General features: G+C 36.6%; 1 protein-coding gene across 1 annotated transcript in view; it reads left to right on the top strand.

Annotated features, from left to right (window-relative positions):
* The window catches only part of RFX7 (regulatory factor X7), a 160,930-nt gene that overhangs the window by 92,271 nt on the left and 46,461 nt on the right, over nt 1-22,198 (top strand). The window contains exons 3-4 of the mRNA XM_025390675.1: nt 11,729-11,811; nt 13,602-13,724. Coding sequence (XP_025246460.1) covers nt 11,729-11,811; nt 13,602-13,724 — 206 coding nt within the window. The remainder of the gene's footprint in view (nt 1-11,728; nt 11,812-13,601; nt 13,725-22,198) is intronic.

Below are 22,198 nucleotides of genomic sequence, written 5' to 3'. Positions count from 1 at the left end.
CCTCCAGCATCTGTTGTTTCCTGACTTTTTAATGATCACCATTCTAACTGCTGTGAGATGGTATCTTATTGTAGTTTTCATTTGCATTTCTCTAACGACCAGTAATGATGAGCATTTTTTCATATGTCTTGTGGCTGCATAAATGTCTTCTTTTGAGAAGTGTCTGTTCATACCCTTTGTCCATTTTTTGATGGGGTTGGTTTTTTCTTGTAAATTTGTTTAAGTTCTTTGTAGATTCTGGGTATTAGCCCTTTGTCAGATGGATAGATTGCAAAAATCTTCTCCCATTCTATAGGTGGCCTGTTCACCCTGATGATAGTTGCTTTTGCTGTGCAGAAGCTCTTTAGTTTAATTAGGTCTCATTTGTCAATTTTGGCTTTTGTTGCCATTGGTTTTGGTGTTTTAGACATGAAGTCTTTGCCCACGCCTATGTCCTGAATGCTATTGCCCAGGGTTTCTTCTAGGATTTTTATGGTCCTAGGTCTTACGTTTAAGTCTTTGATCCATCTTGAGTTGATTTTTGTAAAAGGTGTAAGGAAGGGGTCCAGTTGCACTTTTCTGCATATGGCTAGGCAGTTTTCCCAGCACCATTTATTAAATAGGGAATCTTTTCCCCATTGCTTGTGTGTGTCAGGTTTGTCAAAGATCAGATGATTGTAGCTGTGTGGTGTTATTTCTGAGGCCTCTGTTCTGTTCCTTTGGTCTGTATATTTGTTTTGGTACAAGTAACATGCTGTTTTGGTTACTATAGCCTTGTAGTATAGTTTGAAGTCAGGTAGCATGATGCCTCCAGCTTTGTTCTTCTTGCCCAGGATTGTCTTGGCTATGTGGGCTCTTTTTTGGTTCCATATATAGTTTCAAGTAGTTTTTTCCAATTCTGTGAAGAAAGTCAGTGGTAGCTTGATGGATATAACATTGAATCTATAAAATACTTTGGGCAGTATAGCCATTTTCACGATATTGATTCTTCCTATCCATGAGCATGGAATGTTTTTCCGTTTGTTCGTGTCCTGTCTTACTTCCTTGAGCAGTGGTTTGTAGTTCTCCTTGAAGAAATCCTTCACATGCCTTGTAAGTTGTATTCCTAGGTATTTTATTCTCTTAGTAGCGATTATGAATGGGAGTTCACTTATGATTTGGCTCTCTGTTATTGTTGTATACAAATGCTTGTGATTTTTGCACACTGCTTTTGTATCCTGAGACTTTGCTGAAGTTGCTTATCAGCTTAAGGAGATTTTGGACTGAGATGATGGGGTTTTCTAAATATACAGTCATGTCATCTGCAAACAGGGACAATTTGACTTCCTCTCTTCCTATTTATTATACCCTTTAGTGCTTTTCCTTGCCTGATTGCCCTGGCCAGAACTTCCAATACTGTTGAATAGGAGTGGTGAGAGAGGGCATCCTTGTGCCAGTTTTCAAAGGGAATGCTTCCAGTTTTTGCTCATTCAGTATGATATTGGCTTTGGGTTTGTCATAAATAGCTCTTATTATTTTGAGATATGTTTCATCAATACCTAGTTTATTGAGAGTTTTTAGCATGAAGGGGTGAATTTTATCGAAGGCCTTTTCTGCATCTATTGAGATAATCATGTTGTTTTGGTCATTGGTTCTGTTTATGTGGATTGGGTTTATGTGGATGGATTATGTTTATTGATTTATGTGGATGGATTACGTTTATTGTTTAGGCGGATTGATGTGGATGGATTATGTATATTGATTTGTGTATAGTGAACAAGCCTTGCATCCCAGGGATGAAGCCAACTTGATCATGGTGGATAAGCTTTTTGATGCGCTGCTGGATTTGGTTTGCCTGTATTTTATTAAGGATGTTCATCAGGGATATTGGCCTGAAATTTTCTTTTTTCTTTGTGTCTCTGCCAGGTTTTGGTATCAGGATGATGCTAGCCTCATAAAATGAGTTAGGGAGGATTCCCTCTTTTTCTGTTGTTTGGAATAGTTTCAGAAGGAATGGTACCAGCTCCTCTTTGTACCTCTGGTAGAATTCAGCTGTGAATCCGTCTGGCCCTGGACTTGTTTTGATTGGTAGGCTATTACTGCCTCAATTTCAGAGCTTGTTATTGGTCTATTCAGGGATTCAACTTCTTTATGGCTTAGACTTGGGAGGGTGTGTATGTCCAGGAATTTATCTATTTCTTCTAGATTTTCTAGTTTATTTGCATACAGGTGTTTATAGTATTCTCTGATGGTAGTTTGTATTTCTGTGGGGTCAGTGGTGATATCCCCTGTATCATTTTTTAGTGTGTGTATTTGATTCTTCTCTCTTTTCTTCTTTATTAGTCTGGCTAGTGGTGTATTTTGTTGATTTTTTTTTCAAAAACCAGCTCCTGGATTCATTGATTTTTTTTTTTTTTTGAAGGGTTTTTCATGTCTCCATCTCCTTCAGTTCTGCTCTGATCTTAGTTATTTCCTGTCTTCTGCTAGTTTTTGAATTTGTTTGCCCTTGCTTCTCTAGTTCTTTTAATTTTAATGTTAGGGTGTCAATTTTAGATCTTTCCTGTTTTCTCTTGTGGGCATTTAGTGCTATAAATTTCCCGCTTTAAATGTGTCCCAGAGATTCTGGTACGTTGTGTCTCGTTCTCATTGGTTTCAAAGAACATCTTTATTTCTGCCTTCCTTTTGTTATTTGCCCAGTAGTCCATTCAGGAGCAGGTTGTTCAGTTTCCATGTATTTGTGTGGATTGGGGTGAGTTTCTTGACCCTGAGTTGTACTTTGATTGCACTGTGGTCTGGGAGACTGTATGTTATGATTTCCCTTCATTTGCATTTGCTGAGGAGTGTTTTACTTCCAATTATGTGATCATTTTAGAATAAGCACGATGAAGTGCTGAGAAGAATGTATATTCTGTTGATTTGGGGTGGAGAGTTCTGTAGAGTTCTATTACATCTGCTTGGTCCAGAGCTGAGTTCAAGTCCTGAATATCCTTGTTAATTTTCTGTGTCATTGATCTGTCTGATATTGACAGTGGGGTGTTAAAGTCTCCTATTATTATTGTGTGGCAGTCTAAGTCTCTTTATAGGTCTCTGAGAACTTGCTCTATGAATCTGGGTGCTCCTGTATTGGATGCATATATATTTAGGATAGTTAGCTCTTCTTGCTGCATTGTTCCCTTTACCATTATGTAATACCCTTCTTTGTCTCTTTTGATCTTTGTTGGTTAAAGTCTGTTTTATCAGAGACCAGCATTGCAATCCCTGCTTTTTTTTGCTTTCCATTTGCTTGGTAGATCTCCGTCCATTCCTTTATTTGAGCCTATGTGTGTCATTGCACATGAGATGGGTCTCCTGAACACAGCACACTGATGCATCTTGACTCTATCTAATTTGCCAGTCTGTGTCTTTTAATTAGGGCATTTAGCTTATTTACATTTAAGGTTAATATTGTTATGTGTGAATTTGATCCTGTCATTATGATGCTATTTGGTTGTTTTACCTGTTAGTTAATGCAGTTTCTTCATAGTGTCAATGTTCTTTACAATTTGGTATGTTTTTGCAGTGGCTGGTACCGGTTATTCCTTTCCATGTTTAGTGCTTTTTTCAGGACCTCTTGTAAGACAGGTCTGGCAGTGACAAAATCCCTCAGCGTTTGCTTATCTGTAAAGGATTTTATTTCACCTTCACTTATGAAGCTTAGTTTGGCTGGATATGAAATTCTGGGTTGAAAATTCTTTTCTTTAAGAATGTTGAATATTGGCTCCCACTCTCTTCTGACTTGTAGGGTTTCTGCCGCGAGGTCTGCTGTTAGTCTGATGGGCTTCCCTTTGTGGGTAACCTGACCTTTCTGTCTGGCTGCCCTTAACATTTTTTATTTCATTTCAGCCTTGGTGAATCTGACGATTATGTGTCTTGGGGTTGCTCTTCTTGAGGAGTATCTTTGTGGTGTTCTCTGTATTTCCTAAATTTGAATGTTGGCCTGTCTTGCTCGGTTGAGGAAGTTCTGGAAAATATCCTCAGGAGTGTTTTCCAACTTGGTTCCATTCTCCCCGTCACTTTCAGGTATGCCAATCAAACATAGATTTGGTCTTTTCACATAGTCCCATATTTCTTGGAGGCTTGACTGATACCTTTTTTTTTCCCTCTAATCTTGTCTTCTCAGTTTATTTCATTAAGTTGATCCTCAACTGATATCCTTTCTTCTGCTTCATCGATTCGGCTATTAATACTTGTGTATGCTACACGAAGTTCTCGTGCTGTGTTTTTCACTCCATCAGGTCATCTGTGTTCTTCTCTACGTTGGTTATTCTAGTTAGCAATTCGACTAACCTTTTTTCAAGGTTCTTAGCTTCCTTGCATTGGGTTAGAACGTGCTGCTTTAGCTCAGAGTTGTTTGTTATTACCCACCTTCTGAAGCCTACTTCTGTCAGTTCTTCAAACTCATTCTGCATCCAGTTTTGTTCCCTTACTGGCGAGGAGTTGTGATCCTTTAGAGGAGGAAAGGCGTTCTGGTTTTTGGAATTGTCAGCCGTTTTGCACTGGTTTTCCCCAATCTTTGTGGATTTATCTACCTTTGGTCTTTGATGTTTGTGACTTTCCAGTGGGGTGAGTGGATGTGCTAATCCTTTCTGTTTGTTTCTTTTCCTTCTAACAGTCAGTCCCCTCTGCTGCCAGTCTGTCGGAGTTTGCTCGAGGTCCACTCCCAACCCTGTTTGTCTGGGTATCACCAGCGGAGGCTGCAGAGCAGCAAAGGTTGCTGCCTGTTCTTTCCTCTGGGAGCTTCAACCCAGTGAAGCACTTGCCAGATGCCAGCCAGAACTCTCCTGTATGAGGTGTCTGTCGGCCCCAACTGGGAGGTGTCTCCCAGTCAGTATACACAGGGGTCAGGGACCCACTTGAGGAGGCAGACTGACTCTTAGCAGAGCTCGAACGCTGTGCTGGGAGTTCCACTGCTCTCTTCAGAGCCGTCAGGCAGGGACGTTTAAGTCTGCTATAAGCCACTGACTGTGGCTGCTGCCTGTTTTACAGAGATGCCCTGTCCAGAGAGGGGCAATCTGGCAGTCTGGTCACAGCAGCCTTGCTGAGCTGCAGTGGGCTCTGCCCAGTTTGAACTTCCCAGCAGCTTTGTTTAGCCTGTGGCTGTAAAACTGTCTCCTCAAGCCTCACCAATGGCCGACCCCTCTCCCTGCACCAAGCTTGACCGTCCAGGTGTGTCTCAGATTGCTGCTGTGCTGGCAGTGAGAATTTCAAGCCAGTGAATCTTAGTTTCCTGGGCTCCATGGGGGTGGGACCCGCTGAGCCAGACTACTTGACTCCCTGACTTCAGCCCCTCTTTTCAGGGGAATGAACAGTTCTGGCTCAGTGGCATTCCAGGCGCCACTGGGGTATGGCAAAAAAGAAAAAAAAAAAAGCTCCTGCAGCTAGTTTGGTGTCTGCCCAGTTGGTCACCCAGTTTTGTGCTTGAAACCCAGGGCCCTGGTAGGGTAGTCACCAGAGGGAATCTCCTGGTTTGCGGGTCGTGAAGACCATGGGACAAGCGCAGTATCTGTGCCAGAGTTCCTCAGGCTTAGTCCCTCACAGCTTCCCTTGGGTAGCGGGGAAAATTCCCGGACACCTTGCACTTCCCAGTTGAGGTGATGCCCCACCCTGCTTCGGCTCACCCTGGGTGGGCTGCACACACTCTCCAACCAGTCCCAGTGAGATGAACCGGGTACCTCAGTTGGAAATGCAGAAATCACCCGCCTTCTGCAACAATCTCACTGGGAGTTGCAGGCCAGTGCTGTTCCTATGTGTTTTCACATTTTTATCTGTATATGTAAAAAGTATTCTGCCGGGCGCGGTGGCTCACGCCCGTAATCCCAGCACTTTGGGTGGCCAAGGCAAGTGGATCACGAGGTCAGGAGATCGAGACCATCCTGGCTATCGCGGTGAAACCCCGTCTCTACTAAAAATTACAAAAAATTAGCTGGGCATGGTGGCAGGTGCCTGTAGCTCCAGCTACTTGGGAGGCTGAGGCAGGAGAATGGCGTGAACCCGGGAGGCGGAGATTGCAGTGAGCCAAGATCAGGTCACTGCGCTCCAGCCTGGGGGACAAAGCGAGACTCCATCTCAAAAGGGGGAAAAAAAAAAAAGGATTCCTCAGTTTTCTCAAAAGTGCTAGAGGAAAACAGTTTAATTTTTATATTAATCAGGATGACTTAGTCTATGCTGTTGTAACTAAGACTGAAATATCAGTGGCCTAACTACAAAAATGTATTTTCATTCGCATTATATGCTGCAGAAATCACTGAAGACCGCTGTTCCAAATAGTCCCTCAGAACCAACATTGACAGGAAGGCCGACATAGCCTCACTGGTGCAACACATGGCTTCCAAGATACCACAGAGGGGGAAATGGGATAGGGTGACACATTTTTTTTTTTTTTTTTTTTTTTGAGACGGAGTCTCGCTCTGTCGCCCAGGCTGGAGTGCGGTTGTGCAATCTCATCTCCCTGCAAGCTCCACTTTCCGTTCACACCCTTCTCCTTCCTCAGCCTCCCGAGTAGCTGGGACTACAGGCGCCCGCCACCACGCCTGGCTAATTTTTTTTGTATTTTTAGTAGAGAGGAGGTTTCACCCTATTACCCAGGATGATCTCAATCTCCTGACTTCATGATCCACCCACCTTAGCCTCCCAAAGTTCTGGGATTACAGGCTTGAGCCACTGCCCCTGGCCAACACATTGATTCTTAACTATGTCAGCTGAATAGTGAATTACATCACTGTAATCAGATTCATAATAATCACATGACTACAAGCCAACTGCAAAGTGGGCTGAGAAATGTGGGTGAACTGATGGAATACTGTCTCTGTCCCATGTTTTCTTCACCACTACACTTGCACCTCATAGAAAGAATTAGCTTAATGTTACTAGTTCCTAATGTCAGTATTTTTTATCAGCCAAAGTTTTAGAAGGGAAGGGGGTTGAGTGGCAGGATTCAAACACCAAGCTCCACCTTCAACCTCCAAAAGCAAGTTGATCTTATACTATGCCTTCATTTTCCCCTTGATCACATAATATAAAAATGAATGTTGAATCTGATTGTTTGCTACAAGCTTTTCTGTGCAGAATTTGAAAGGTCAAAGTACCATCTCAATTATCATTAAGTTTGTAGCATTGTTGTGCTTTCATAGCTAAAGGTTCAGAAAAACCATCGTCTTAAATCTATGCTTATGAAAATGGGATGATGACATGCAAGGTCGGCTCACTTGCTGGAAATGACCAAGAATATTTTACCAAAATTCTCCAGAATTGTTTCCTGGAATGTGTTTGACATATAAATCAACCTTGAGTTCAAAGATTCCTTTTTAATACCTTTTTGCAAAGATTGAAGTGCATGAGAAAGAGGTCTTTTAAGTTTTCAGGCAAGATCTTCAACCGCAATAGTATGAAATTATCAGCTACCTCATTCGAATAACTAGAATAATATTTGAGGTTCCCCCTAAATTTGAAACTGTTTTCACTAGCTTTTCTTTGAGAAATTCTTCATTCATCTCAAGAAAGTGAAGACTTTTAAGTCTATGAATGTTGTTTGTCATTTAAGTTTCACTTGGAATCATCAGATATGTTTTCCAAATGTGTGAAGCTCTGTTAAAAATTAGAGTTTTTATTGTAGTAAAATATACACAACGAAATTTACCATTAGTGATATTTATTACATTAACTGTGTTGTACAACTACCACATCAATCTAGTTTCAAAACCTTTTCCTCACCCCAAAAGGAAACTCAGTACCCTTTAAGCACTCATCTGCCTCTGGGAAACACTAAGCTGCCTTCTGTCCCTAGGGATTTGCCTATTTTGGATATTTAATATAAATAGAATCACATGATATGTGTGTGGCTTCTTTCACTTAGCACAGTGTTTTAAAGGTTCATCCATGTTGTAGCACGTATCAGTACTCCATTCCTTTTATGGCTGAATAAAAAATTATAATTTTTAAAGTTTATGAAGTTGGTCTTTTCTCTGGTGCTCCACAAATAGAATACCATTATGATTTATTTTGTAAATCCAGCCAAAGGAATTTCTTTTTGACCACCAATGAATTTCGACATAGAACAGAAAACTTTTAATTCTTATCATTTAAATCTTCACAAAGCATATCAAATAATCTGATGTTTAACATACTTGCCACATGATACTCTTGCCTTGATAATCAGGCAAGGTTAGGGTCTTCTCCCAAACCAGTGAGCATTGTTTTAGAAGCCACTAATTAGCAGTAGATGACACAATATATCCAAAACCAGAAATCTTGATGGTGACCCCAGCCTTGCTGGACTGAAATGCCATCACTATACACTTGGGTCATTTTTTGGGGAGTTTGCTTTATAGAATTTTGTTATTATCAGTTTTCATGCTACTCTCCAAATTTTTTCTTCTATGTGTTGTACCTCATGTGGTAATCAAAACAGTAATTGAACAGTTACAAGTTTTCATTGTTTGAAAAAAATTAGGACACTGACTTTAATCTTTTTCAAAACCTTTTTTGCCGTCTTCTAAATCATCTCTTTGGTGCTTAATACTAGTTTAGAACATCTTCTGAAATTTCTTCTGTGTTCTGGAATCTCTTTTCTATTCTTTTTTCCAGTATATTTAAAATTTAAAAGCTATATAGAATCCAAGGTTTCTCCAACAATAGGAGATTTTTTTCTTAGTGATCAAAAATAATATTTTTATTGCATTTTCTCAGACATGGCTCATAATATTAGGTATTTCATTATTAAAATCTTCTCTGAATTTAATATGATTGGCATTGTTGCAATTAAGTGGGTGATGTTAATAATATTTGACAGTGGTTCATGCCTAGCACCCCAGCACTTTGGGAGGCAGGCGGATCACTTAGTCCAGGCAGGCATTCCAGACCAGCCTAGGCAACAATTTTGTAGCAACAAGCTACAAAAAGTAAATTAAAAAATTAGGTGGCTGTGGTGGCACGCACCTGTGGCCCCAACTACTTAGGAGGCTGAGGTAGGATGATCTGTTGAGCCCAGGAGTTTGAGGCTGCAGTGAGCTATGATTAAGCCACTGCACTTCAGTCTGGGCAACATAGTGAGACTCTCTTAAAAAAACAATTTGACAAAAAATATCGGGGGAACTGCCCTCGATAATTCAACATGAGTCCTTTTCTATTTTCCCTAAGTGTCAGCCGGTCTGAGAAATAAAGGGAAAGAGTACAAAAGAGAGAAATGTTAAAGCTGGGTGTCCAGGGGAGACATCACATGTTGGCAGTTTCCATGATGGCCCCCAAGCCACAAAACCAGCAAGTTTTTATTAGTGATTTTCAAAAGGGGAGGGAGTGTATGAATAGGGTGTGGGGCATAGAGATCACATGCTTCACAAGGTAATAAAATATTACAAGGCAAATGGAGGCAGGGTGAGATCACAGGACTGGGGAAAATTAAAATTGCTAACGAAGTTTCAGGCACGCATTGTCATTGATAACATCAGGAGACAGGGTTTGAGAGCAGACAACCGGTCTGACCAAAATTTATTAGGCGGGAATTTCCTCGTCCTAATAGGCCTGGAAGCGCTACAGGAGACTGGGGCTTATTTCATCCCTTATCTACAACCATAAAAGACATACATCCCCAGAGTGGCCATTTTAGAGCCCTCACCCTAGGAACACATTCTCTTTCTCAGGGATGTTCTTTGCTGAGAAAAAGAATTCAGCGATATTTCTCCTATTTGCTTTTGAAAGAAGAGAAATATGGCTGTGTTCCACCGGCTCTCAGGCAACCAGACCTAATGGTTATCTCTCTCATTCCCTGAACGTCACTGTTATCCTGTTCTTTTTTCAAGGTGCCTAGATTTCATATTGTTTAAACAATTTGTGCAGTTAACGCAATCATCACAGGGTCCTGAGGAGACATACATCCTCATCTTACGAAGATGACGGGATTAAGAGATTAAAGACAGGCATAGGAAATCAGAAGAGTATTGACTGGGAAAGTGATAAGTGTCCATGAAATCTTCACAGTTTATGTTCAGAGATTGCAGTGAAGACATGCGTAAAAAATTATAAAAGTATTAATTTGGAGAACTAATAAACGTCCATGAAATCTTCACAATTTATGTTCTTCTGCCATGGCTTCAGCCAGTCCCTCTGTTCAGAACAGAAAAAAATTTCAGGTTTCAGGAACCATATTTAAGACACATTGAAGTGGGGTGACATCAGAGGTAGGAAAACCAGCTGGTTAGACACTTTAGAAATTTAAGTGTCATTAAAAGTTCATTAAGGGCAAGAACTGTGGTGGTGGTGTGTTGTTCATCTGTGTTGTATTGTTCACTCTTTGTATAATTTGTGATATACAGTATAGGTTCATAGTTATTTTATGCCACTTGTGGAACATAGCAGAAAACAAAAGTAATGGATAAGCAAATGAATTATCCTTATTGTTGAAAGAAAGACAGCTGAAGACCTAGACTACTGTGGTGGCAGTGAAAAATCAAAAGACTGGAAGAAGATGGGGCATAGTGTTAGAGGGCTAAATAAAGGATTAATGTGGAATGCACCAAGAAAAAGAGAGTTAAACAGACTCCAAAACTGAACACTGTGGAAACTAGAGAAAAGAAGGTGATGATAGGTAGCATTTAAGAAGGGAATGTGTGTTTGTTTTCTTTGAGGGGAGAGCTACACAAGGGTATAGCTGATATTATTAGGTATTGGAGCAAGAGCTCATTGGAAAATACCTATAGGCTATGGGATTTTAAAAATGTAAATGGGAGCTGTTTGCATGTGATTGATTAAATCATTACGTAGATGGATTCTAAGATTAAATTTTTGTGGATGTCTTCTGATGAGACTAAGAATAGGCCCGGTTATATCATTTTAGGTTTTTTCAAAAATTGAATCTCTGTTTAAACTGTGCTTTATTAAGAATAAATTCTATCAGGAATGCCAGTAATCTGTCCACATTTTTCATTGCAATGGAGTTTTGCTTGAATTAGGCTACCAGAATTTTACTATGAATATTTTTATTATGATAGGATTTGTGGCACATTTGAAGCCATTATGGCAAACTCAATTTAGAAGAAAGTTATAAAGAGGAAGGCAAAAATTATTTTAAAGGTTACATTTAGAGACAAAATGACATAGTTGCAGGACAATAGCAATAGAAAATCTTACAAGTAGATTCTCTAAATAGCAGCTACTGTTGGCAAGCCAACAAATAATCACATCTGTAAGGTCTGGAAAGAGTTACTGGTTTTATTTCAGTGTTTTTAACCTCAGTTCCATCCACAGGTAACAGTAGCACCATCAGTCACATGTTCTAAATATTTGAAAATTGGAAAAGGATTCTAGAAATTAGGTCATTCATTTTATAGTTGTATGGAAAATTTGCTGTAGCACTGAAAACCTCATAGCCAGTTAATGGTTAGACAAAGACTAATAAATGTTTCTCTTGATTCCTGGTCCAGTACTTGTCCTACAATTAGGACAAATAAAACCCTCGTTCTTTAAATGTGATTTTTTTTCTGAGCCTTGGTCAATAATTTTATTTATGCCCATGATATAAGAACTAATAGGTAAGTACCATTTTCTTTTATTAAATTTGTATATGTAGTACATTTATCAAATAACCTAATTGTATTATTTTAGTGATGAGAAAAGACAAATGATTCATCTGTCTTAAATTTAAACAGTCATTATTTTTAGGGAGATGTTAGTAAATTTTGTTTGGGGAAAAAGGAGTGTTTTTTTAAAATGATCTTTCTTTTTAATCCTTTGTAAACAGCAAGAAGTTGAGAAGTTTACAGACCTAGAGAAACTCTACCTCTACCTTCAGCTGCCTTCTGGTCTCAGCAATGGAGAGAAAAGGTATATCTATTCTTGTCTTTGCTATTATTATGCTGTTTATAGGATGTCCCTAGGATATATGTGAGGTGTGTATGTTTTGGTTGTTATGGTTTTTGCAATATTCCTGAAATCATCAGAAAACATACTGGCAAAACAATACATCATTTTAGTCTTTGATGATATTTGGTTAAGTATTTACTTGCAGTTTTTGCTAATTTATTTGTGCAACTGGGTAAATGCTATGACATGCAATTTGGGTTTGTTTCATAGACAGATGAATGAATATATGTTTATGCAGTGTGAGGGATTGTGAAAATTGAACAGAAAACCAAAGAATAAACAGATCAGTATCATAAGGAATAATGTACAAGAGTTTTTTTAGGTACTATCAGGTAAAAACATCATAGAATCTAAAACAGAAATTAAAGTGAAATTGCCTGTATGAAGCATGAATTCATAAATGTAAGGTGTGTTAAGTGCTTCGGGTATTACTATAGTTTCATCATTAAAAATTATAGAAAATGTGGAGAGAAGTTGTTCATTCAGTCATTGTAATTTTTAAAAGTTTCCTTAACCTTTTAAGTATTTCTCAGAATTCATTTCTTTCATATAAATTATGCTTATTCTATTTTTTTAAAACTGTATATAGAAATAAATGAAATGAAAATTATTTGAGTTTTGTCTTTTTTTTCCTCAGACCAAATTTATAACTGTTTTAATCATGTTATGTCCTAGATACTTGCTCAGTGTTTTTGAAATAAATTATTCTTACAGATAGCTGAGATGGATGTCAGAATCAGTAGAGTAGCTTCCCTTGTCCTATCTTTGGTGTCCATTTCAGTATTTATTTATAAGTAATACTTCCATATAGTAAATCTTACAATGTTTAATGGATGTGTCAGCCTATGACAGCGGGCCTGGCTTTAGGAAGGATTGTAGGGGGAGATTTGTCTGTTCAGGATCTCTCTGGTGCGAATTCCATTCTGGAGCATAGAATGCTTTAGTAAGATTTCCAAGTAGTTATATATTTATATATATATATGTGTGTTTATGTATATTTATATATATGTGGATATATGTATGTGTGTATATATGTGTATATATATTATTTGAGAATGCTGAGCAAATAGAAATAAGCAATTTTTGTATAATTTTGTTTTAAAATTTGATGATTTGGTAAGTGTAGGCAAATGAACAGGTAAGTACATGAGCAGATATCCACTTAAATGTGATATTTGACCAAAACAAATACTTTGTCAGTGCTCCATCACCTGCATAGGGAGGGATGGAGCAGGGCAGTAACTTCAGTCTTATACTAGCTGTAGAAAACAGCTCACAGGCCGGGCGCGGTGGCTCAAGCCTGTAATCCCAGCACTTTGGGGGGCCTAGGCCGGCAGATCACGATGTCAGGAGATCGAGACCATCCTGGCTAACACGGTGAAACCCCGTCTCTACTAAAAAATACAAAAAACTAGCCGGGCGAGGTGGCGGGTGCCTGTAGTCCCAGCTACTCCGGAGGCTGAGACAGGAGAATGGCGTAAACCCGGGAGGCGGAGCTTGCAGTCAGTGGAGATCGCGCCACTGCACTCCAACCTGGGCTACAGAGCGAGACTCCCTCTCAGAAAAAAGAAAAAAGAAAAAGAAAACAGCTCACAACCATAGCTGGACAATTATCTACTAGAGTTCCTAAGTTTGGTTTGGTCGTTTATAGTGTATTTGCAAACAGTTCTTTAGTGGAAAATTTAGGCCTTGCTCAAAAATTATTAACGAATTGCTGTCTGGTCACCTAAAACATGTTTTTACTCTATTAGTGATCAGAATGCCATGTCATCTAGTCGGGCACAACAAATGCATGCCTTTTCCTGGATTCGGAATACCCTAGAGGAACATCCGGAGACTTCACTGCCCAAACAGGAAGTCTATGATGAGTACAAGTAAGTACTATGTGTAATATGGCATGCTGATATATTAAAGAGGTAAAATACTATACTTGGCCATAGTGACTTGTTTTATTATTGGTGAATATCAAGCTGGTATATGGGAATTACACTTAGAAATCTCTTAAGATTCATTTCAGCTCTAAGCTTCTGTAGTAGCATGTGTAATAAAGGACAGGATTAATGAACAAAAGGATTTCTGTAGAATTCTTCAGGATAACAGGAGGGAGGTCAGAGAATACAAGGACAGTGGTATAGGATTGGTGAATAAAAGGATTCCTATAGAATTTTTAAGTATGATAGGAAGTGTATATCTGGGGTTAGAGAGTGGAAAGCAATAAATAAATCAATACATAAGGAAAAACTAAAACATGATTTTTCACTTGGACTTTTTAAAGGCCCTTTTCATGAATCTAAAAGTCTTCTAATTCTTCTCCATACCAAAGAATATTGTATATTATTTATCAAGGACAAGAGAGTTCAGTGACTTGCACATATTAGACACTCAAATTAGGTTGCATTTACAATTTATTTAAATCCAGGATACAAAAATATAGAGGCTGATGAGCCCTTCGGGTTAGAAAAAGGTTAATAGGTGCTAAATATAGTCTCATTTAGCATTTTTATAATTGATTTGGAAGGAGGAATTTATTCCAGCAGAGTAAATAAAACCAAATTTGGGGGCATATTGAAATGTCAAACCAACAAGCATTAATGTGTTGTACTTACAAATTTGGGGGGAAAAGTGTCAAATAAGTGCTATTGTTAACCAGTATAAGGTAACGCAAAGGAAATTGTACTTACTGAGATTATTGGTATCTATTCACAATTCTTACTACCTCACCAAAAGAAACATAATGGAGCTAGAAGAAAGTCTAGATAAAAATATCTGAAATGATCAAGAGAACAAAGTTAAACTGAAGAACTCTAGATTTATTTTCTCTTTATAAAGGTTAAAACTGAGAGTGCATGTGATCCAGCTTGTTGATTCATTCAGTCTACAGCAATCCATTGAATACCTATATGCCAGACCCTGTGATAAGTTCTCAGGATACAATTGTAAACAGACACAGCCCTTGCCCTTATTAAGCATACACACACACACACACACACACACACACACACACTTAGAGTAATCATGGATTCTTCATTAAATTCAAGTTAGTTAAAATAGAACCCTCTGAAACTTCAAAGAACCAAATTTGAATTCAGTAAAAGGTTATAGAAATCAGGTAAACTTGTATATGTTGAAACTCTGGATTGAAGATCAAGAGAATAGATTCTGTCATTAAACTTGTGTGATGTAGGCAAGTATTTTAACCAGTCTTTGTCAGTTGGTTCATCTATAAAATGAGGCACTTGAAGATGTATGAGGTTTCTTTTTTGTTTGTTTGTTTGTTTGTTTTTTGAGACAGGGTTTAACTCTTATCACCCAGGCTGGAGTGCAATGGAACGATCACAGCTCACTGCAGGTTGAACTCCCACCCCTACCCTCCAGGCTCAAGCAATCCTCCTGCCTCAGCCCTCTGAGTAGCTACTACTATAGGCACGCATCACCATTCCCGGCTAATTTTTGTTTTTGTTTTTTGTAGAGACGGAGTTTTACCATTGCCCAGGCTGAGGTTTCTTTTAGCTCTAAAATTCTAAAAGTTTTCTGAAGTAGGGAATGTTAAAGGACTAATTATCCAAAGATGTCTTGCTGGTTTTCCAAAGGGCACATTGGGCAAATAAATGTGTGACGTTTCCATAACAGACTAATGAGGGAATACAGGGTATTCATGTAGTTTTTGAAGTGATGACTTTCCTCTGCACCACCCTTCATATTACCTTAGAGACAGCACGCTGCATTTGCGGAAGGGTGATCCTGGCCCATGAAAGCAGTCCTTATATTCCTGAAAGTTTTCTGCCTCTGGCAAGACATGGTTATGTTTTCCTATAATATTTGAATTTTTCCTTGAAATCTTTTTCATAGATTCCCATCAATTCTTATGATTTTTTTTTCTAAAAAAAGTTAAAGGATTTTTTAAACAAAAGAGACCCAAAACATTGCATTATTTGGGAGTAGTGAGAACTCCAATTTTGAGCAATTAATTTACAGTTCAGTAGAGAGCAACAGAGATAAAAGAAAGTCATTTAGATAGGCTACAGTTTAAAAAGGCATTAGTAGGTAAGGGAGAGTTTTTATAATAGCATGATTAGGAAAGAAATGCCAGTGTGTTCATGGAATTGGAGACAATTATGCTAATAATAATTAATAGAGTACTATACACAAAATATCTGAGTCTGGGCATTTTAGTTCAAAAAATTTCACTATTTCACTTATTTACTGTAGTATTCCCCATAGTATTTCCACATAGTAGGCACTAATTTCATAATAAGAGCGATTAGAGTGGAACCTGATCCCTGACAGTGATAATAAAATTTGTTTTGTAACAGACCTTGTAGGTCTTCCACTGTGTTCCTATCCTCTTTTTATAGATGAAAACCTTGAAACCTAGAGAAGTTAAGTGACTCTACCAGTGTAACAAAACTAGTGAGGGGCAGATCTAAGACTAGAACTCAGATTTCATGTGTGAGTTCATAATAGGTTAAGAATTGTTAAAGTTGAGTAATATCAAATTGAGTGGGTAGAAAACATTGGACAAGTAGTTAGAAATACTGCTTATATTATTTGGCCAGGACTTCCACTTAGTGTGGATAATAAATAAGCTGCTCAGAGTATGAATTGGTTTACATATGTTTAGTATACATGGGTACAAATAATATGGTTATTGTAAGAGACATAGCATAATAACATGACATGTGCTAGGAAGAAAGAATGTTGGTGTTTCCATAGAATTATAGCATGTAGAAGCTTCAAGTTGTTCTGTTACTTGATTGTACATTGCCTAAAACCATAATTTGCCATTTACATTTAAATGATTTGAAAGAGATTAAAAAATGTAGAAACACTACAGAAAGGCAAAATGTAGATCAAAGTATTAGAAAATAGTTAAAAGTTTTACAATTTTGTTGTCTAAAGAAAACTAAATAGAATATAACTATATATTTTAAAAACAAGAGTTTTAAATCACAGGAGAGATTTCAGTTAGACAATCATTAGGCACTCATTATCCTGTTTAGAGTGCTTAAATGAAATTTCCCAAATAAAAACCTAACATAGAATGATCAGTCTTAAACTGATTCTGTTCTCAATATTCAATGAAAGAAATGATATTATGAATATGAAGTATCCTTTTAAGTTATTCCTGTTGTGTATGGACCCTTTTATAATTCATTTCAGTGTATTTAGATGTATTTGTGTGAAAATCCTTTAATAGTCATTAAAAGTAAAATCCCTTTGAGGAAAAAAATGAAGATGTAATCTCAGACAGTAAAGACTGGCTTCTTTTAACTGTGTTTTCACACTAAATTAAGATAATACAAATAAAAAGCTTTAAGGAGCTTTCCGTATGGAAAGACAGTTTAATTTACAAATGATTTTGGGCTTTTTTATTTGTTGAAGCTTTTGAATTCTAATATTTATGTCTTCAGGAAAATTATTAGTGCATTGATTTTTACACTATTTTTCTAATTGTAAAATGTATATTCATCATGAAAGTTTGGGCAAATAGTTATAAATGTATAAAGAAGAAATACAGCACCTGTAATCTCACTATCTGAAAATAACCATCTGGTTTTATTTCCTTAATAGTTTTCCTAATGCCTTCTTTAATGTATACATTTTGTTATTTAACCAAATTTGGCCCCACTGTTTATGCAGTTCTTGGGTGAGAGGGTAGTTGCAAATAGTAATGCAGTGAACATCCTTGGCTGTATAATGTAAATTATCAAAATTGGGATTGCTGGCTAAATATTGTTATTTATTATTCACTAAATGCATTTCCTTCTGATATGTTTGTTCTAGCCTTTTACATGTCCATTCCTTAATGATTATAAATCTTTATATATTAAAGACATAAATATTAAAACATAAATGTTTTTTCAAGATTGCTGTTTGTTAATTTTAGTTAATTTTTAAATAAGTAGTCTGATTGGTACACTTTTGTCACAGCTTGTAACATTACTATTATGCTTAGAAAAACTTCTCCATGCCACTAGCTGCTGAATACTCACGTATATTTTTCCTAGGTACTTTTTTATTTTATTCTTTATATATAAGCCTTGAGTCTATCTGCTATCTAATAGCATTTACTAAAATAAATCACAAAAATTATTTTTTCTAAATGGTTAACTAATTATCCCAGCTTTTTTATTGAATAATTTTTCTGTCTCAACACTAATCTATAATATACCTTACTAAAGTCTTCTGGATTCAGTTTTCTTCCTTTATGTTCTCTGTTCTTATGGTAATACTCTACTACTTAGATATTTTAGCTATTACATGTTTAAATAGCTGACGGGACCAATATTTCCTCCTTATACGTCTTTTTCACAAGTTTTCTTGGTTTTATTTTCTGACCAGTTAATTTTTTTTTTATAGGAAGTTGCAAATCACTTTTCTGATTTTAAAAAGGAAACTCTAAGGGGATTTTGATTCAAACAAATTAACTGAAAATTTTAGAAAAATTAACTACAGACTAGAAATATGTTTCTTAATTTACATGTATCTTTCATGCCCTTCAGTAATGTTTTGCCTTTTTTCCCTCAATTAAGTTTACTTTCTCATTTAACATATTCCTTGGTAATTTCTATTATTCATATTGTGGAAAATGTTTTACTATTTGTTTTGGTTTATAGGAACTTCCTAGATTTCTGTTATTTTTACGTTGTACATCTTATATTTACTGAATTTTGTTTAGTCCTTATTTTTCAGTTGTTACTTTTGACTTTTCTAGGTAGTTTATCCTGTGTATCTTCTTCATTGTCTTTACTTTGTTATTACATTTAATAGACTTTCCTTCCACTTTTGCATATAGCAGTGATAGGCATCATTTCCTCTTACAGTAAGTTCACCGATGTTAAGTATGTGTCACTTACAGTTGACCAAGACTTTTCTTTTTTTGATGGAATTGAATATTCATTAAATATTTTGGCATCCAAGTGAGATTATTTTGCAGTGCTTCTTATTTGACCTGTTGATGTGATATATTTTATAAAGATATTACTTAATATAGGCCGGGCACAGTGTCTCATGCCTGTAATCCCAACACTTTAGGAGGCCAAGCCAAGAGGATCACTTGAGGCCAGAAGTTTAAGACCAGACTGGGCAACAAAGCAAGACCCTGTCTCTACAAAAAATTAGCTGGGCATGGTGGCGTTGCCCCGGTATTCCTAGCTGTATGAGAGTCTGAGTTGGAGGATTGCTTGAGCTCAGGAGGTGGAGGCAGCAGTAAGCCATGATCGCACCAATGCACTCCAGCCTGGGTGACAGAGTGAGATCCTGTCTCAAAAAAAAAAAAAAGATACCTAATGCAAACTTTTATTTCTAGAATGAATGTCCTCCTCATGTCAAGATGTGTTATCTTGTAGTGTACCATTGAGCTCTGTTTTCAAGTATATTATTTAGGAACTTTGCATCTATATTCATAAATGAATTTGGTCTGTAATTTTCTTTCTTTTTATGCTATCTTTGTCAGGTTTGGTATCAGGGTTAGGCCAGCTTTGCAAAATGAATTGGAACTCTTTCCCTAATTTTCTGTGCTCTGGAACAGTTTATATAGCATGGGACTTATTTGTTCTTGAAAGTTTTAAAGAACTCAACTACAAAACCATCTAGGCCTGGAGCCTTTGTTGGAGGTAATTCTTTGACAATTTTTTGTGTTTTACACTGGTTAGGTTTTTACTTTATTCATTGATTTTGGTCATTTGTTTCTCTCATAAATTTAATATATTTTGTATTTTGTATGCTTTTTGATATTTCTAGTTTTGTACATTGCATTTTCCTCTTTTTTCAGATTTCACTTAGCCTAATTTATTTTTTTGATTTTTCTTTTTTAGACAAGTAAAATCTGGTATGTTTTATTTTCTTGTCTTTTTTTTTTTATTATTTATTAGGTGCTTTTATTTTTGTTCCTTCTAGTTTTCTTGGGTTTTTTTCTTACTCTTTAAATGGAATGCTTAACTTTGTTTTCATTCTTTCACATTTAAGATAGGAACATTTATATCTATGAATTTGCCTCTCATTATAGTTTTGGCTATATTCCATTTGATATGCATATGAGTTGTTACAATTGCCATTATTTTCCAACAGTGTGGAATTATTGGTTTGCTTTTTTCTTTGACCTAAATTAGAAGTTTGTTTTCTTTTTAAATTTTTCATGTGTTTGAGGGTTTATTTCATTTTGTTTTGTTTTACACTTTCTTATTTTTAGTTTTATTAAATTGTGGTCAGAGAATGGGGCTTAGTTTCTGATATTTTTATTGAGATTTACTTTCAATCTAACAAGTTATCCATTTTTAAAATATTTTGAATTCTCTTTCTATAGCTCTTTATATTCCATTTATTCCACTAAATCAACTTTTTAATATTTTTCAAATTCTGCAAAAAATTCTTTTTGTCTGTTTACTCAGTTGAAGATGAGCAATGTGTTAATCTCTCACAAAAATGATGTGAGAAATTCTTCATCACAGTTCCTTGCTGCATTTTTTATGAGTTTTGCTTTACAAATGTTAGGACTGTTCAAAGTTTCATGATTCCATATCCTTAGTAGAGTTTCGAGAAAATTAATTTTAGCCAAATACAAGTACATTTAAGAAAATTAACTGTATTACAGGATAGAGAGTCTTCAGCTACCATTTACAAATGGCTTAGGAAAATCTTTACAAATTGTATCCTGAGAGAAGCAGCCACATGTTGTATCATGGCCAAAAAGATAAACCATAGGAAACACCATCAAAAAAATATCAAAACCAGAAATGTTCCACCCTTCTACAAAACCATGATAATGCCAGATACCTCAGCCTGAACTATGCCAAGTAGACATTGCAAGATCTTTATGAATTCCTAGTTTTAGAAATACCATTACTTTTTTTAGATCTCTTCACTTTGTATTCATTGCCATCATCACCTACCCTGGGGGACCGCTTTGTTTTCAGGGCAGTGTCCTCTCCAACTTCGTGTTATAAAAATTTTCAGACGTAATAGAAATGTTGAAAGTATATTTTAAGATATCCATATTCCTAAGTGTTTCACATAGGTTCAGTAGTTTTTTTCCTATACCATTTGTAAGTAAGTTGTGGATATGATATTTCTCCTGAGAATAAGGACAATCACTTTTATAATACTTTGATTACATATAAGAAACTTAACATGAGTTCTATATAATTCATCTATTACCTGATTTGGAGTCTTTTTTTTTTTTTTTTTGAGGTGAGTCTCGCTCTTGTCACCCAGGCTAGAATACTGTGATGTGATCTCAGCTCACTACAACCTCTGCCTCCTGGGTTCAAGCGATTCTTCTGCCTCAGCCTCCCCAGTAGCTGGGACTACAGGCATGGGCCACCACGCCTGGCTAATTTTTATATTTATTGTAGAGATGCGTTTCACCATGTTGGCCAGGCTGGTCTTGAACTCCTGAACTCAAGTGATACACCCACTTCGGCCTCCCAAAGTGTTAGGATTACAGGCGTGAGCCACTGCGCCTGGTCCTGTTTTTAACATAGGAAAAAATAAGTTACTCTTCTGATCCATGAACATGGGGTATCTTTTTGTTTACTTAGATCTTTAATTTCTTTCAAGGATGTGTACATCTTAAACTTACCTTGCTAAATTTATTTCTAAATATTTTTGATTGAAGTGGAATTATTTTTAATATCATTTTTTGATTAGTTGCTGCCAACATACAGAAATAAGAACGATTTTATATATTTTGCTCACCTTTATTAGCTCTAATTATAGGTTTTAGTGTATTTCTTAGGATTTTTTTTATATATTTCATCTGAAAATCGAGATAATTTTATCTCTTCCTTTCTAATCTGGATGTCTTCTCATTTATTTTCTTGTCTGATTGCTGTGGCTAGAACCTTTAGTATAATGTTGAATAGAAATGGTAAGAGTGGACACCCCTTCCTTGTCTTTTGCCTGAAGAGGAAAGCTTTCAGTCTTTTGCCGTTAAGTATGATATTATCTATGGGTTTTTATAGATAGCCTTTGTTAGGTTAAGGAATTTCCATTTTGTTACTAGTTTGTTGGATATCTGTCAAACATGTTTTCTGCATCTATTGAGATGATTATATCAGAGGTTTTTTAAATGAACCAAATATAGTGTATTATTATTTCTGTATGTTGTACCTATCATGCATTTCTGGGGTAAATCACACTTAGTCATGACATCTAATCCATTATGTATGCAGCTGGTTTCAATTTGTCAGTCTTTTTTTTTTTTTTTTTTTTTATACTTTAAGTTCTAGGGTACATGTGCATAACGTGCAGGTTTGTTACATATGTATACTTGTGCCATGTTGCTGTGCTGCACCCATCAACTCGTCAGCACCCATCAACTCGTCATTTACATCAGGTATAACTCCCA

Source organism: Theropithecus gelada, chromosome 7a (genome assembly GCF_003255815.1).
Source record: "Theropithecus gelada isolate Dixy chromosome 7a, Tgel_1.0, whole genome shotgun sequence".
Taxonomy (NCBI): Eukaryota; Metazoa; Chordata; class Mammalia; order Primates; family Cercopithecidae; genus Theropithecus; species Theropithecus gelada.
The sequence above is the reverse complement of the archived record's forward strand: the minus strand, read 5'-3'. Positions and strand labels throughout refer to the sequence as shown.